Source organism: Rutidosis leptorrhynchoides, chromosome 6, assembly GCF_046630445.1.
Source record: "Rutidosis leptorrhynchoides isolate AG116_Rl617_1_P2 chromosome 6, CSIRO_AGI_Rlap_v1, whole genome shotgun sequence".
Classification (NCBI taxonomy): domain Eukaryota; kingdom Viridiplantae; phylum Streptophyta; class Magnoliopsida; order Asterales; family Asteraceae; genus Rutidosis; species Rutidosis leptorrhynchoides.
In genome coordinates, this window is record NC_092338.1 from 182,871,915 (window position 1) to 182,888,188 (window position 16,274).

General features: G+C 36.2%; 4 protein-coding genes across 5 annotated transcripts; 3 read left to right on the forward strand and 1 right to left on the reverse strand.

Annotated features, from left to right (window-relative positions):
* Window positions 1-818: 818 nt before the first annotated feature.
* LOC139851407 (probable starch synthase 4, chloroplastic/amyloplastic) lies at window positions 819-9,964 on the forward strand. Of its 2 annotated transcripts, none has more exons than XM_071840436.1 (16): window positions 819-1,010; window positions 1,829-2,027; window positions 3,086-3,170; window positions 3,297-4,338; window positions 4,412-4,463; window positions 5,601-5,723; window positions 5,819-5,894; window positions 5,996-6,180; window positions 6,260-6,454; window positions 6,530-6,601; window positions 6,695-6,904; window positions 7,012-7,137; window positions 7,348-7,497; window positions 7,611-7,672; window positions 7,763-7,838; window positions 9,399-9,964. In XM_071840436.1, the coding sequence occupies exons 1-16, from the start codon at window positions 859-861 to the stop codon at window positions 9,579-9,581; spliced, it is 2,988 nt and encodes a 995-aa protein (XP_071696537.1). In that variant the 5' UTR covers window positions 819-858; the 3' UTR covers window positions 9,582-9,964. The 2 variants fall into 2 exon arrangements, with proteins under 2 accessions (XP_071696537.1, XP_071696538.1); XM_071840437.1 differs by having other exon boundaries at window positions 3,089-3,170.
* A 530-nt stretch (window positions 9,965-10,494) lies between these two features.
* LOC139856026 (chlorophyll a-b binding protein 16, chloroplastic-like) lies at window positions 10,495-11,376 on the reverse strand. Its single transcript, XM_071845262.1, has one exon. The coding sequence runs from the start codon at window positions 11,351-11,353 to the stop codon at window positions 10,553-10,555; it is 801 nt and encodes a 266-aa protein (XP_071701363.1). The 5' UTR covers window positions 11,354-11,376; the 3' UTR covers window positions 10,495-10,552.
* A 2,141-nt stretch (window positions 11,377-13,517) lies between these two features.
* On the forward strand, window positions 13,518-14,514 carry LOC139852528 (chlorophyll a-b binding protein 3C, chloroplastic-like). The gene has a single exon (XM_071841825.1). It carries the CDS (start codon window positions 13,589-13,591, stop codon window positions 14,381-14,383), a length of 795 nt encoding a protein of 264 aa, XP_071697926.1. The 5' UTR covers window positions 13,518-13,588; the 3' UTR covers window positions 14,384-14,514.
* Window positions 14,515-14,677: 163 nt separating this feature from the next.
* On the forward strand, window positions 14,678-15,883 carry LOC139854287 (thaumatin-like protein). The gene is made up of 2 exons (XM_071843600.1): window positions 14,678-14,682; window positions 14,780-15,883. Exons 1-2 carry the CDS (start codon window positions 14,678-14,680, stop codon window positions 15,561-15,563), a joined length of 789 nt encoding a protein of 262 aa, XP_071699701.1. The 3' UTR covers window positions 15,564-15,883.
* The last annotated feature ends 391 nt before the right edge of the window (window positions 15,884-16,274 follow it).

Below are 16,274 nucleotides of genomic sequence, written 5' to 3' on the forward strand. Positions count from 1 at the left end.
AAAAAGAGAAACCTAAACAACAACATACAACGAAATAACGATAAAAATTAAGAGAGTGACTCATCTACAAAACAATCAGAAGACTGGAGGCCATCTAAACGTCATAAGGTTTACCTAAACAAGCCCAGATATCTCGACATCAAATATCAATATCAAATATCTTTAATAAAAACACTAAGGCCCCGTTTGTTTTGAACTTAATGGACTTAATACGACTTAATAATCTAAATTGAATAAGTCGCATGGTGTTTGTTTTTGACTTAATCCGAATAGAATGTCTTAATAATCTAAGTCTTGAAAATGTAAATTTCCATATTCGCCCCAACCTTTTCATAACTGCTAATATAACTGTTATAACTGCCATATGTAAATGGTTAAATTTGTAATTTTAATAATTCAGTCAGTTCTTCAGCACATAAAACAAACACGAATTATTTATTCATCACTTATTTCTCACAGACATCGTAAGTCATTCAAACAACGTAACTTAATCAAAAGAAAAAACAAACATGGCCTAAATTGCTCCAACTGAGTCGGAGTGAATCACGACATAATTTACATAATTTTTCATTAATCCATTCAGTAGGATCACTAATACCAAAAAACAAAACTCTACAGACTCCGCACTACACCCATTACCATACACCTTCGTTCCACCATCCGATCAAATCTATTTTCACCATCTCCCCATTCTCGTTTTCCTACCGTCAGATCATCTACGTCCCAAAAGAAAGCGTACGCACCAGATTTTACTTTCCAAAACTTCTTTTAAACCAACTGAAAGAGATAATAAAATCACACTTTCCGTTTTCCGTCGTCTTCTCAAAACATAAGTTCTGGAGAACTTTTCGTGTTTCGATGGCACTGAAGCTATCGACGAGCTTTTTAAGCTATCAATGGAGCTGTTGCTCTATATACGACTGTAAGAATCATTTCAATTTGAAGTTTTACACTTTGCGTCATCCTCGATTATTCACCGTTGCTTGCAAAATGCGTCAACGTAATTCTAGGTATTTTTTTTGTAATCTCATTTGTTTCAATTTTAAGATGCATTTGTAATTTTACTTTATAATTTCGTTAATATAATAATATTGTCTAATAGTACAATTTAATTTACATATATTGCTGTTTGGACCTTCCATTGTGCTTGATTTGTGTAGGTTAATGAGTAAGATCAAACTTCACTGCGAAATCGAAAGTTATCAGAATTAATTGTTTTGCGTGACAATCACTAACTTTTTGATAGTTATGGAAATTTATGCTAAAATAAAAATCTGTTTTACGTTAAAAAAAATGTGCATATATATGTTATTGCCACTAAAAAATTTCGACGAAAACCATGAGTTTATGAGTTGTATGTAAATCGAATAATTTTGAAGAAGTAATTTAGTAGGAACAAGAATCTATCAGGAATTGTTGTTATGATCAAGGAATATGATTACATACATTCGCAGGTAGTGACTAATTAAACGTATGTGCATCAATTACACGAAAAGGGAATAGTTACATTCGAAAAATAAATTTTAATAATGGTATTGGCGAAATTCGTAAGGGTAGCAGCTTTTAACAGCTATTGCTTATAGTGTTATCTGTGAGTGACTGCTTTAGGTCTTGTTTGATCTTGTTAAGACTTAAGAGTTACTCCGTAAGACTCAAATTCAGTGGTTTTGTTTGCTTAACAGTTTGACTATTAGTTAGCCAAGCGATTAGTCAATATTAGCGAGGTTTTAAAATTTTCATTTATGTGACTTTATTATTTGTATATACAAATTTTCTATTTTTATGAGATTGCCTTCGATTTTTCCACAATATGTTCAAACTGTTGCAGCGTACCACAACCTAGGAGGCCAAATGGAAAGAAAATCGTCCCTGGACAACTTCCCCAAAACGATAACTTTGTGTCTGATGGCAGTGAACATAGTGATTCAGAAAATGAAGAGGGCACCTCAGCCTTTTCTGAACAGTCTGTTGATACTGTAGCAATTCAACGTTTTGATGCTGGGAATTCAAGCATCACATTGAACCAGGTATGCCTCAAGATTACGATGTTTGATGGTTTTATGATAGGTGTCGTTACATCTGTAGTGCAGGACGTGATGGCTTAATTGAACATAAAGAGAACAACAAGAAGAATGGAATGAAACTCACTGTAAACACAAAAGCTCATGGCTTCTTTTATTAAACTGAACAAAAACTCGATACATGAAAAACTGAAAAAACAAATAAGCTTCGTATTCTTTTTATACTAGCTGGACAGGGTCCTTATTAAATAAACAAATCATAAATAAACTAGGACTCTAGCTCTTCCAGCCGTGACTTTCTAGTTCCCTACTTTGCCAATTAACCTGGATCAGAAAACCTATTGAGCCCATGATCACTTTGCAGCCCATTAACAACTAATGACCCATTCTGCAGTCCATTAACAACTAACGACCCATTCTGCAGCTGCTTATTCCTTCTCCTGTAAACCTGACCATAATGTCGATTAGTTGCACCTGCATCAATCTGTTTCCTAGTTATTTCCAGTTTCTCAAATTTAAGCACGAATGCATTGAATAGTTATATATGACTTGTATTCTCCATTTTCTCTTATTCATTTAGAATGGAGGTATGCGGACCATTTTTGTCCAGCGTATTTCTCTTTGAGTCTCCTTTATAAGTAGCTTTTCTGCTCGATGATGGATATCTACCCTATTCGGGAAGTTGTTTATATATTTCTAGATGATATCTCAGTTTATTTATACAAGCTGGCTCTGATCAAATGCATTACCATATCATAGGACCATTTAATTTAATTAGATTTTTTTAATCTGCTTACACTGATATTGTATATTGTGATCACTGTAAGAAAATGGAATATAATGTCTCATATCCTCTCAAAATTTGCATTATCTATCATGAAGTATACTATGCCATCTTCAAACCCAGTTATTTGGTAGATCCACTTTGTTAGACCCACTTCTCTCTTCGTTAGATCCACTTTGTTTATTTTCTTTATTTTGTTAAATGTGTTTCAATTGTATGGGATCCATTTGCATGAGAAAAGGACACTCATATTGTTAATTATCTAACTTTGTCATCTTAGCAGTCTGTTCGTGCAGATAAAGTAGAAAAGCTCTCATCTGTTAGTCTTCAAGATGTAATAGGGATGATACGTAATGCAGAGAAAAGTAAATCATTTTCCCTTCGAGTGTACAATTTATTTAGTAATGAAATGTGATGTTTTTTCTGTGACTTCTTTATAAGCAACACCTGTAATCTTATACTATTCTTTTTGTGTCCATATATGTTTCTAGATGTTCATATTTTAAACCAAGCTCGCATCCATGCAATTCAAGATTTAGAGAAAAATGTTAGTGAGAAAGAGGCATTGCAAAGGGAAATTAACAATTTGGAGTTGAGGCTCGCCGAAACTGATGCACGTATCAGAATTGCAGCACAAGATAAAATACACATGGAGCTACTACAACATCATTTGGAGAAACTTCAAACAAATACGTCTAACAGAAATGGAACACACGATATTGTTCTGCGGTCTCCTGATCGACAAACTCGTGCTCTAAGCGAGGAACTAATTGCGTTAAGGAACGAAAACATGTCCCTTAAAGATGACTTAATGACACTTAAGGAGCAGCTTAATGAAGTCAAGAAAACAGATGAACGTGTTGAGATATTGGAAAAAGAACGCACAGTTTTGGAGTCTTCAGTAAAGGAATTAGAGTATAAGCTTACTCTTTCTCAGGATGATGTACAACTTACAACGTTAAGATCAGAGTATGAGACCCTATGGGATAAGGTAGAGCATTTGCAAGGATTACTCGACAAGTCAACTAGTCAAGCAGATCAAGCTATTTTGGTATTACAACAAAACCAGGAGCTGCGAAAGAAGGTCGAGAGTCTGGAAGAATCTCTTGAAGATGCTAGCATCTACAAGTTATCATCTGAAAAGTTGCAACAGTATAATGAGCTAATGCAACAGAAAATAAAACTACTAGATGAAAGACTTGAAAAGTCTGATGCAGAGATACATTCTTATGTACAGCTGTATCAAGACTCAGTGCAGGAATTTCAAGATACACTAGATAACTTAAAAGAAGAAAGTAAGAAAAAACTATCACGTAAACATGTTGATATGCCATGGGAATTTTGGAGTCGCATGTTGCTAATGATTGATGCTTGGTTTCTTGAAAAGAAAATTCACGGTGATGAGGCTAAATTGCTAAGGGAAATGACATGGCAGAAGGATGCACATATCCACGATGTTTACATCGAATACAAGGATAAAAGCGAAAGTGAAATTATTGCGGCGTTTTGCAAATTGACATCTTCATCATTTGGGTACGTATTGTTTTACAGTGATTCACTTTTCCAAAATACCAGTGTATAAACCAATGCTTCCTGTTCATTGTAGTCCAGGATTACATGTCATTCACATAGCTGCCGAGATGGCACCAGTTGCCAAGGTAAACTTGCTTACCAAATATTAATTTTGATGCATTTGTCTTTTACTTTAAAAAGCTGGAAACATCTAGAAACATATATCAGATGAGTAGATTACAACTGTCATGTATTAATTCTTGAGGCTTAAGGATTAGTTATTTCTTGAATTCTTAATTTCAAAATGCCGGCTTGCTACAATATATCAGATATAGACTTGCATAATAGGCTAATAGCTGAGATGTCATCCATATTTTCTTAATCACTATCTCTACTGCTAACAGGCATAGGTTGTCATTTTGGGGAAGTTGTGCGGGAAGTTTTTTTTTCTTATTACTTTTTGTTTGCTGGCGGTTTAGGTTTTTGTAGGCTACAGGAGGTTTGAAGTACTGCAGAAATTCAAAGTTAACCACAAAAGATTAGAACAATAAGTAAGATGCAATATATATATTAGAGATACGTTAAAAATGTAATCGATCTAGTTATGCACCCATTGGTTTACTTCTTACCTGGTTGCGGAACGATGAATACATTATTGTCAAGTAAGTTTTAGTTGAAGATAACTATAATAGACCAATACTACTAATTATAAGTCCAACTAACTTCAGTTCTCCTAAATTCCCCAAATTGTTGAACTCGAATATTCACGAAGTTTCTCAAGGCGTCTCGCTGGCCAAAGTAGAAAATTGAAACGAAGAAGTAATAGATCGTTCAATGCTCACATTTAAGGTCGAGTTTATTATGGTCATTTTTTATAAGTAAATTGGGTTTCGCTTCTCGTTCTTTCTCGCTCTTCTGCTTCCAGCTTATCTCACCGCATTTAGGTGAACTATATTATGAAGTATTATTTGCCCCGTTTGTGTTTATGCTCTGTTTCTTTATATGGATATGTCCCATTTCTCATTCTGTAGTAACTTCTCTATTGTTGTTTTGTTATATGTTTTTAAATTTTGAGTACGTCTATTTACAGTTTAGAAAATAGTTTGAAATTAGATCTTACTTTTTTATGTATGTATGTAATGCAATGGTTGTTTTCTTTAACATTGCACCGGGAAAAAAGTATATATTATATTGCATTGTTAAAAATAATTCCACTATATAGTTGGTAACTACTTTATCAAATCTTGATCTTGTTTAATGCTTATTTGTTTTGTATGCTTTAGGTTGGTGGTCTAGGGGATGTCTTGTCTGCTCTTAGTAAAGCACTGCAGAAGAAAGGGCATCTTGTGGAAATAGTTCTTCCGAAATACGATTGCATGCAGTATGAAAGTATTCAAGATTTGAGGGCATGTTTCTCTCCCCCTTTCTTTAACTTGATCATCATAACACAAAGATAGAAATGTTTTCGAAGATTTCTCATGTATCTATCTCTTTTGTACAGGTTTTAGATTTAATGGTAGAGTCATATTTTGATGGCCAGTTGTTCAAAAATAAAATCTGGGTTGGTACTGTTGAAGGTTGGAGTTTTTCTTCTTAAAAAATTTGTATAAGCATTACTTTGAGCAAGTCGTTATCGTGCCACGTAGCAGTTGATTATGTTTTCAAATTTCATACTCAGGGCTTCCTGTTTACTTTATCGATCCTCTTCATCCTGCTAAATTTTACTCAAGAGGAAAAACTTACGGGGAACATGACGATTTGAAGCGCTTTTCGTTCTTTAGCAGGGCAGCACTTGAGCTGATGCATCAAGCTGGCAAAAAGCCAGATATCATTCACTGTCATGATTGGCAGACAGCTTTTGTTGTATGATCACATCTTGCTTTTTTATTCTTTCTAATTCAATATATAAGTTTCAGAATGATGATTTTAGCTTATAACTCAGGCACCCCTTTACTGGGATCTATATGCACCCAAAGGTCTAAATTCAGCTCGAATATGCTTCACGTGTCATAATTTCGAGTATCAAGGTACTGCACCTGTTGCCGAAATAGCATCTTGTGGTCTTGACATTCACCGCCTTAACAGACCAGATAGGATGCAGGACCACTCGTCAACAGACAGAATCAATCCTGTCAAGGTATTTCATTATGTTTTCAATTTAAATTTGTGTTGTATACATGTGTACTTCTTAGCATGTTGTTCTCATGTTTAGGGTGCAATTGTGTTCTCTAACATAGTCACAACAGTATCACCAACCTATGCACAGGAGGTGCGGACTCCACAGGTATAGATATCCCTTCGAATTTGTTTTTGTTCTTATCACTTTTTTAATGAATATATCCTAAAGAAGATTGTTATTCGGGTTTTAATTATACAGGGAGGACAAGGGCTTCATGCAACCCTTAATGCTCATGCTCAAAAGTTTGTGGGGATTTTGAATGGAATCGATACTGATTCTTGGAATCCTGCAACCGACAACTGTCTTAGGTACCAGTATAATGTCAACGATCTTGAAGGTAAAACTGAGAATAAAGAAGCTCTAAGAAGACATCTTGGGCTCTCTACTGCAGATAGTAGTAGGCCTCTGGTAACTCTCTTTACGAATGACGTGATACAGTTTTAATTCGTGAACTTTGTTCATCTATCAACTAAAAGAAATAAATTATTAAGATACATCAATGTGTCGTGTCACAGGTTGGCTGTATAACAAGATTGGTGCCACAGAAGGGTGTACATCTGATTAGGCATGCAATTTATCGGGCAATGGAACTGGGAGGGCAATTTGTATTGCTTGGTTCGAGCCCCGTGCCAAATATTCATGTACAGTTCGCGCTTTATACTATGAGTACATTGTTTGTTATCTTTTTTCAGTTTTAGATCTGATTATTTGAATACTCATTCGTTCGTGTAAGGTTGAAAAGACCTTTTATTTATTATCTAATTTCTGTTTTAATCTAAATAATCATGTTTCTTTCTGCAAGCCAATAAGCGTCTAATTGTTACTGATTGTATATGGTAATGTTGGTACAGAGGGAATTTGAGGAGATTGCAAACAAATTTCAAACTCATGACCATGTTCGTCTGATTCTGAAGTATGATGAAGCTCTTTCGCACTCAATATATGCAGCATCAGACATGTTCATCATACCATCTATATTTGAACCTTGTGGCTTAACACAGGTGCACTTGTCAGTTTTTTTAATCCAACAGTAGTGTATTAACAGTAACTCGTGCTTGTGGAAGACAACTGATTTAGCTTCATCTTTGTTGTAATTTGATTTCTATAATTTCAGATGATAGCAATGAGATATGGTGCAATCCCCATTGTTAGAAAGACAGGGGGTCTAAATGACAGGTAAAATTGATGATCCATCTTTGACTTATCAATTTCCACTTAGTATAGAATCATTGGGATTTGATCCTCAACAGCTCAATGTTTTTGCAGTGTTTTTGACGTTGATGATGATACAATTCCAATTCAGTTAAGAAATGGATTTACTTTTGTAACACCCGATGAGCAGGTAAAGTGTCTTCCCTTTTCTCTTTTTTGACATATAAAATTGCCCCGTCTATAGAAATTACATTCCACTTTATGTAATACATTACCTTTAATATATTTATTACCAATGAATAAATCATTCATTTCTGATAGTACCTTCACGATTGCATTAACTATACCGTGCCAGCTAAATGATTGCTATAATTCTAATATCATCAGTTGCATTAGTTGCATTATTCGAACTCCTGACGTATGGCTATGCTAGACTTACTGCACGATAAAAAGCTAGTATGTTTGAAAGAGTTTGCTCTGATGCTTCGAGTGTCATTCAGAAAAGCCTATTTCTGTCTATCTTCCTTTTTTAGGTTTATAATTATTATATTATTGTTATTGTTAATTGTTATTGCCATTGCCGCTGCCGCCGCTACTACTACTACTACTACTACTACTACGGAGTATTATTTTTGGAAGGAGCCATTGTCAACAGTAAAATGTTACAATTGGATCCATAAGTTTGTTGTATTGTTGCGTTTTCTGTAGCGTTCGGTTTACGCTTGCCAGTATGGCGTTTTGTCTATGTTTGTTGGTGTTGTAGTTTAGTTAGTGCCGTTTTGTTTGGTTTTGGTATGGTTTAGGTTAGTGAGGCTCAGTTATAGATAGTTTGTTTGTTCGTCGCTTTCTAGGTACAAGCCTCTCCGGCTTCTTTCTTGTATCTTTAGTTGAAAAGTTTTCTTTTCGAAAACGTGTTCATATTGATATAACTTTTCGTTATTTTCCCCCCCAAAAAAAACTATCATAAAAAACTATTACTGGTATTATTGTTCTTCATCATTCGTCGTCATTCTCATTCTCATTCTCATTCTCATTATTATAAATGATATTGTAAATTTGAATATCCTTCTTTTTCTTGATACTTATTATCTTATTGTGTATAGAGTGAACTCGATTTTCAACAATTGTAATCATCACTTTGTTGCAGAACAATGATTTTTACTTTTAGAATTTTATCATGTCCACTAAGCTGAAACCTTTGTAATTCTAACCGATAGAATTATCATTTCGTTGCAAAACCATTTTTTTACTTTTATAAATGTTGGAGCTCTTTGCTTATTCACTCTTGGCGAATCCAGTCGCCAAAACTGAAATCACTCTTTCATTTCTTATCTTTGGTGATGGCAAAAATGGGCCAGTGGTTCGGGATAGTAATGGTTCAATGTGTTTCTAGTGTGGGTTGAAATGGTCTGGGTCAAGTTAACCGCAAGCATCTTCTGAGTACAGTTAATGCTAAAATTATAATTGGACAAAATGTATATTACAACCGTAAAGTCATCTGGAATAAAGTGATTCTAGGAGCTTGTATTCTTTAAATTTGTGCCCTTTTAACTTGTTATCTGTTTAGTATTTCCTTTTTATTCGACTCTTAATGGCGATCAACACATTTATAAGAAAATGAGTCGAAATTATCACCTCTACTTATTATCTACTGGACTTCAGTAAAGCATCTTTCTCTACCTTCTATTTATTTTACATTTTTGGTCTACTTGGTTGTTTTTATAAGAATGTTTCTGGTATAAAAACACAGGGATTCAATGGTGCTTTTGATCGCGCCATTAAACACTACAATAATGACATCGAAGGTTGGCAGGAGCTGGTACACAAGGTCATGAACATAGACTTCAGCTGGGACACGTCAGCATCACTATATGAAGAACTATACCAGCAATCCGTAGCCAAAGCCAGGGCAGCTCGTCGTGCAGCTGGCTAATTGTTATATGCTAAACGGGGTTTCTCTCAAAATATACATATTGCGGGTGAACTTGCATCAAAGGGCTTCATGTACGGAAGTGTACTGCAATTGTTATATCCCTAACACGAGACCACCAAATGGTTGATATACCTGATAGATAAATTTGTGGGCATTTGTTGCCACTCACACGCATGATTTTAAACAAAATTTAGTGTCCCTCTGTCCATATTAGGAATCCTCGCTATTTATTCCGATGTAAATTATGTCCATATATATGTGGTTTTCCTTGCAAACACTGGACCAAATGTAGACTATGCGGTTTTTTCTATCAAATGTACATGTGAAATACATATTGTCAATTAGATGTACTGACTATAAATTTATAATGCACACAAATTGTTCCTCTACTCGATTGTGTTTTTTTTATTACATGTGTACTCCTGTACGGTGTCTTTTTATGGCTGTTATAATTAGTAGTAGTTGTTTATAAAAAAAACTTGCTTCCAAATGTTTAAATGTTTGTTTATCCAATGGTAGATGACAGTACAAACAATGCGTTCGAATGATATGATCGATAACATTCAAATACAGTGGCGAAATGTGCAAGTCGAGAGATTGAAGCAGTCCCGGTGCAGGTAAATCTGTAGCTATCGTCTTTTCATATTCCATTTAATTTAATAATATATAAAATAATTATTTACGAACAATGACTACTAAGTTATATCGTTTAAACAATAATCTAATTTAACATGTTTCACTAACATAAATTATTTTAGTTTTACATCAAATTTTATTGTTTCCACTTGACCTATTGAAGATAACATTAAATGTAGGTCAAGCTCACACTTCACAGGGTTATGACAACTACCGAGTCTTTAATCACGACAAATCATTTTTCAGTAAAACTAACAAAAATAGAGCACGCATAGTATGCCCAAAGTTAACCATATATTAATTCACATAACATATTACATCACATTTCATTACATTTACTTTCCGGGGACAAAGTTTGTAGCATATGACCAAGCGTTGTTGGCAACAGGGTCAGCAAGGTGGTCAGCAAGGTTCTCCAATGGTCCCTTTCCGGTCACAATGGCCTGAACAAAGAACCCAAACATAGAGAACATAGCTAGTCTTCCGTTCTTGAGTTCCTTCACCTTCAATTCAGCAAATGCTTCTGGATCATCAGCAAGACCCAATGGGTCGAAGCTACCACCAGGGTAAAGTGGGTCAACAACCTCACCCAAAGGCCCACCAGCAATTCTGTAACCTTCGACCGCACCCATCAAGATCACTTGGGTAGCCCAAATGGCCAAGATGCTCTGAGCATGGACCAAACTTGGGTTTCCCAAGTAGTCAAGCCCACCTTCACTAAAGATTTGGGCACCAGCCTTGAACCATACGGCCTCACCGAACTTGACACCGTTACGGGCCAAAAGCTCTGGGAAGACACATCCAAGAGCTCCAAGCATGGCCCATCTAGAGTGGATGACCTCAAGCTCACGGTTCTTAGCGAATGTCTCGGGATCGGCAGAAAGCCCAGCGGTGTCCCAGCCGTAGTCACCTGGAAATTCACCAGTGAGGTATGATGGGGCCTCACCGGAGAACGGGCCCAAGTACTTAACCCGATCTGGGCCATACCATGGGCTTCCTGAAGGTGCAACCTTTTTAGGTGCAGCAGTTTTCCTCATTGAAACCCTTCCGTTTCCGAGAAGCTCAGATCCCGATGGAGCCGCTTTCACGGCTTGTCCGGCGAAAGGAGATGAGAGAGCCATTGTAGAAGAAGCCATTGTTTGAGGTAGGTTAAAAGATATTTTGAAATCCTAGGATTTCAAATCCCATAGGATTTCAAATCCCATGGGATTTTAAATGATAGTATTTGAAATCCTATTCACCGTTTGGTTAAAGTTTTTGATTCAAAGGATTTTAAAAACGTGTCTAAATTCTTCATCTTCCTTCTTCACTTCATCGGCATCCATAATCCACAAGAACATATTAATACACCTATATTTATATTATGAGAACCAGCAACAAATCTCTAGAAACAAAATCGTTGGTTGGCTCAAAATCATCAAATAATATACCTCACTGCAATCCTAAAATCGCAAGCAAAATCATAAACTCGAATTTGTTTTATTCAAACCCAAACCCATTTTTTGAACATTAGTTACAACCGCCGCCATCCCACCCGACATCTTCAACCACCAGCGCCGCCGTGGCCGCCTTTTGAGTTAAAACATATTCTTCTTTTGCCGGAATTTGTACACATGGTGGTGGTTAGGTCTTGTTAGAAACTGATTTGTGAATTATGAAGTTAGGATTTTGATTTGTAAAATACGATATAGAGTATGATGTTAGGTAAAAGAAAATATTTATCTTGGAATTGATACAAAATCAATTTATGTGAGGGCAAAACTATGAATTTGATATGCTGAAACAACTGGGTGTACGAGAGGAATACGGCGGCAGTGATTTTCTTATGAATATGGGTTTTAATTTTTTATAATGGTAGTGCTTTTCTTATGAACATGGATTTTAATTTTATTTCATATAAATATAGGGTAATATATCGGGTGGGTTTTGAAGATGGGATTGTAAATCCTTCTCATAGTCTAAGGGATTTAAGAATCCTTCATCCGTGGTATTTGAAATTCCTTCAGCATTTAGAATCCGTGAACCAAACGTGGGATTTCATGGTATTTGAAATGCAAATCCCTTGAAATCCTTCCAAATCCCATGAACCAAACGGTTAGAAGTTTATTTATAGAATGAAAGGAGTAATCCTTTGTTATCTTGAAATATCTTTATCTCTCTTGTGATTGGTCACACAAGATCCTACTTGTCTTTAATGGAATCAGATACAAATGTTTTTATCTGTTTGTTCATGGCTGCTATTTCCATGTGGCAGCTCTGTGCTCCACAAGTCTTTGATATTTCCTACATTTGACAGTAGCCATAGAAATATAAAATACGGAGTATCATTTTTCTTTGGATCACAAAGCTTGTATTGTGAATGTTGTTGATAACATTCATGCATCAAAGGCTTGTACTTTGTTCTTTATGTGTTGTACATATGTTTGTCACTTACCATTATACTTTACCAATTGTCTAAGAAGTAAGACCATCATACTAGATTTTACAATTTCAAACATTGAATAGAAGAGGGGAGTCACTCATTACATTCCATTGCATTAATTGTCTTATGTTCCTTGATCCTCTTTAGAAAACTGAAATGTATGTGTATTTTAAGGTCAAGGTTTAGTTCATGTTTTGATTCAATGCATTTTATTTAATCGGCAACTAAATGAGTATAACTTAATTGGCTAGCAGGTTTTCGCGCAATGCTGCCAAATATGAAATTTCATTGCAAGTAGTGAATCCTTGATGGTGGTCGTTTTTCTTTCTTCCTCGACTGATTAGTTATGATTGTGAATTGACGATGGAAGTATGTTGATCTACTCAAAACTTCAAGTTGATTAAGGATGGTCAGGTCTGACCAAAGGTGTCTCTTGCGAGTAGGGTGTAGATGTTATATATGACGGAAATTTGACAGTTAAAAATAGCAACATAGAGTTAAAAATTTAAATAGAAGACTCGAATTTTTTTTGTATGTAAGTTTGATTCAAATCAATCAATCAAATACTATTATAGCTTTAACATTATTAATTTTAAATAGTAACATAGCAATATAGCATATATATGTATCAATTACAGGTTATGGCTGAGATCGCTTTAGCCACATGATTCTTGTAGTGATCATCAATCTAATTGACGAGTTTCTCTGGATAGAAAATCTTGATATAAACCAAAAGGATGTACACGTGTCTTCTTCTGTTTGGTCATTTAATATTATCATTCTTAGCCATCAAAAATATCAACCACCAATCAAAATCAACTATGAGATCTTAAAGATAACTGTAACCCCTATATATACTTCTTTGAAAAAAAATTAAACTCAAGCAGTCAACCTCCAAACTACTAATTCTCTCAATATATCCTTACCTTCTACTTTGAGAAAATATTCAATGGCTGCTTCCACCATGGCTCTCTCATCAACTTTTGTTGGACAAGCTGTCAAAACCGCTCCATCCGGTTCCGAGCTTATCGGACGGGTTTCAATGAGGAAATCCGCGGCACCCAAAAAGGTCGCACCATCAGGAAGTCCATGGTATGGCCCAGACCGTGTCAAATACTTGGGCCCATTCTCCGGTGAGGCCCCATCATACCTCACCGGTGAATTCCCAGGTGACTACGGCTGGGACACCGCTGGGCTTTCTGCTGATCCCGAGACTTTCGCCAAGAACCGTGAGCTTGAGGTCATCCACTCTAGATGGGCCATGCTCGGGGCACTTGGATGTGTCTTCCCAGAGCTTTTGGCCCGTAACGGTGTCAAGTTCGGTGAGGCTGTTTGGTTCAAGGCCGGAGCCCAAATCTTTAGTGAAGGTGGGCTTGACTACTTGGGAAACCCAAGTTTGGTCCATGCTCAGAGCATCTTGGCCATTTGGGCTACCCAAGTGATATTGATGGGTGCGGTTGAAGGTTACAGAATTGCTGGTGGACCCTTGGGTGAGGTTGTTGACCCACTTTACCCTGGTGGTAGCTTCGACCCATTGGGCCTTGCTGATGATCCAGAGGCATTTGCTGAATTGAAGGTGAAGGAACTCAAGAATGGAAGACTAGCCATGTTCTCTATGTTTGGGTTCTTTGTTCAAGCCATTGTAACCGGAAAGGGACCATTGGAGAACTTGGCTGACCACCTTGCTGACCCTGTTGCCAACAATGCATGGTCATATGCTACAAACTTTGTCCCCGGAAAGTGAATAATTTGACATTTGGATTTTGTAATATTCAAGAATGGTTGTTAAGGGTTTGAGAACATGTTGATTTCCTTGTAAATTATGGCGAATGTTTATTTCGTAATTTCAATGCACAAGTTTGTCCTTTTTTTTAAGCCCTGCTTATTTCTATATAAACATCATTACTAGTATCAAGCAATTCAACAAACAATTCAAAGTCCTCAAAATCTTTTTAGAGACGTTTTAATTTTGATTATAAAGGTAACACTCTTTGTGTTGCACACCTGCATACTCCTAATTATCCATAATTTTAATACCATGAGGTAAGTGTTACAATAAATTTTATTTTTTCTCACATAAATGCTAATGCATCTATAGTCTATACCAATTGTACATTTCATTCCCTTCCTTTTAATGGCTCCTCTATATTTTTCTGTTGTCCTACTTCTATCCTCTTTCGGTAATTATCATAAATTCTTTTGATTTTTTATTCCCTTTTTTCTTGATATTTAATAGTTTGTTATTAATCAATTATGCAGGTGCTGCTGCAAGACTTCTTACATTGCAAAACAGATGTAACAACACCATATGGCCCGGGATCCAAGCTACAAATGGTCAACCACAACTCATGACAGGTGGTATTGAGCTGGAACCTTTACAATCAAAAAACGTGACCGCCCCAAAAGGATGGTCTGGCCGTATATGGGGACGAAGTGGGTGCACGTTTAACTATTACGGTGAAGGAAGCTGCAACACCGGAGACTGCGGAGCCGGTTTCTACTGCAACGGTGCAAGCGCTGAACCCCCTGCTTCCATAGCCGAGTTCACACTCGACAGCCCGTTGGATTTTTATGACGTAAGCCTTTTGGAGGGGTTCAACATGCCCATTTCCATTTTTGCAAACGATGAATCGGGTACGTGTCCAAGTGTTAGGTGCGAAACGGATCTGAACCCGCATTGTCCGACGAATCTGTTAGTTAGAGGTGATCGTGGAGAGATTATTGGGTGCAAGAGCGCGTGTACAGCTTTTCAGACGCCTGAACATTGTTGCACGGGGCAGTTTCAAAATCCGAATATATGCAAGCCGACTAAATTCTCGCGTTATTTTAAGCAGGGTTGCCCTGCTTCTTATACTTATACTTATGATAACTCATCACTTAGTTTTACTTGTCAAGATTCAAATTATGTGATTGTATTCTGTTGAGTTTGATACAATCATATTATCTCAATTTTCAAGTTATCACATTTTTTGGTGAAAGCTAGTGATAACATTATCTTTCTTTAATTTCTACAGAGAGATAATATTATCTTAAAAAGAGACTATCAACCATTTTGATGGAACATCACAAATAGATATTGACCGATGATCCAGTGATTGACGTCATAATATCCTCACAACAGCTTACAGGTTCAAAACTGTCACTGGCAGCACATTCTTGGATGACCAGGGTCGGAAACAGTCACTGGATAACCCTGTTAGGCCCCCTTGGTTAAAAGATATACTTCTTTGTTTACCCATTCAACCTCATATACACAATGTAAACTTATCAGAAATTGTGACAAGGATATGAGGTTTAACTGGAATATGCTAAACAATAAGAAACCAAAAGCAATGAACTTGGAAATAATGCACATACCCTGTACATGTTCTTTGATGGGATATCTATTAAAATGACCAGATGAAACATGTTGACTGAAACTCATTCTTTTGAGCAGGTGCAGACCAGATTTGATGTGCTGACCGAAAAAATCTGAATTGTTTTTATCACATCTCATGAAACTTAAACGTTATGAATGAAAAATCTGATGGAACTTTGAGGGTGTTGTTTCAGGATGTTTTAGTATTTTACCTTATTGTATGCATGATAGGGCATTCATTCTCATCTTGTTAATCAAATTATAATAATCGAACCAT

Coding starts and splice junctions, on each gene's coding strand:
- LOC139851407 (XM_071840436.1), top strand. CDS start 859: ATGGCACTGAAGCTATCGACGAGCTTTTTAAGCTATCAATGGAGCTGT. Junction 1,011..1,828: donor ATGCGTCAACGTAATTCTAG/GTATTTTTTTTG, acceptor AAACTGTTGCAG/CGTACCACAACCTAGGAGGC. Junction 2,028..3,085: donor CAAGCATCACATTGAACCAG/GTATGCCTCAAG, acceptor TTGTCATCTTAG/CAGTCTGTTCGTGCAGATAA.
- LOC139856026 (XM_071845262.1), bottom strand. CDS start 11,353: ATGGCTTCTTCTACAATGGCTCTCTCATCTCCTTTCGCCGGACAAGCC.
- LOC139852528 (XM_071841825.1), top strand. CDS start 13,589: ATGGCTGCTTCCACCATGGCTCTCTCATCAACTTTTGTTGGACAAGCT.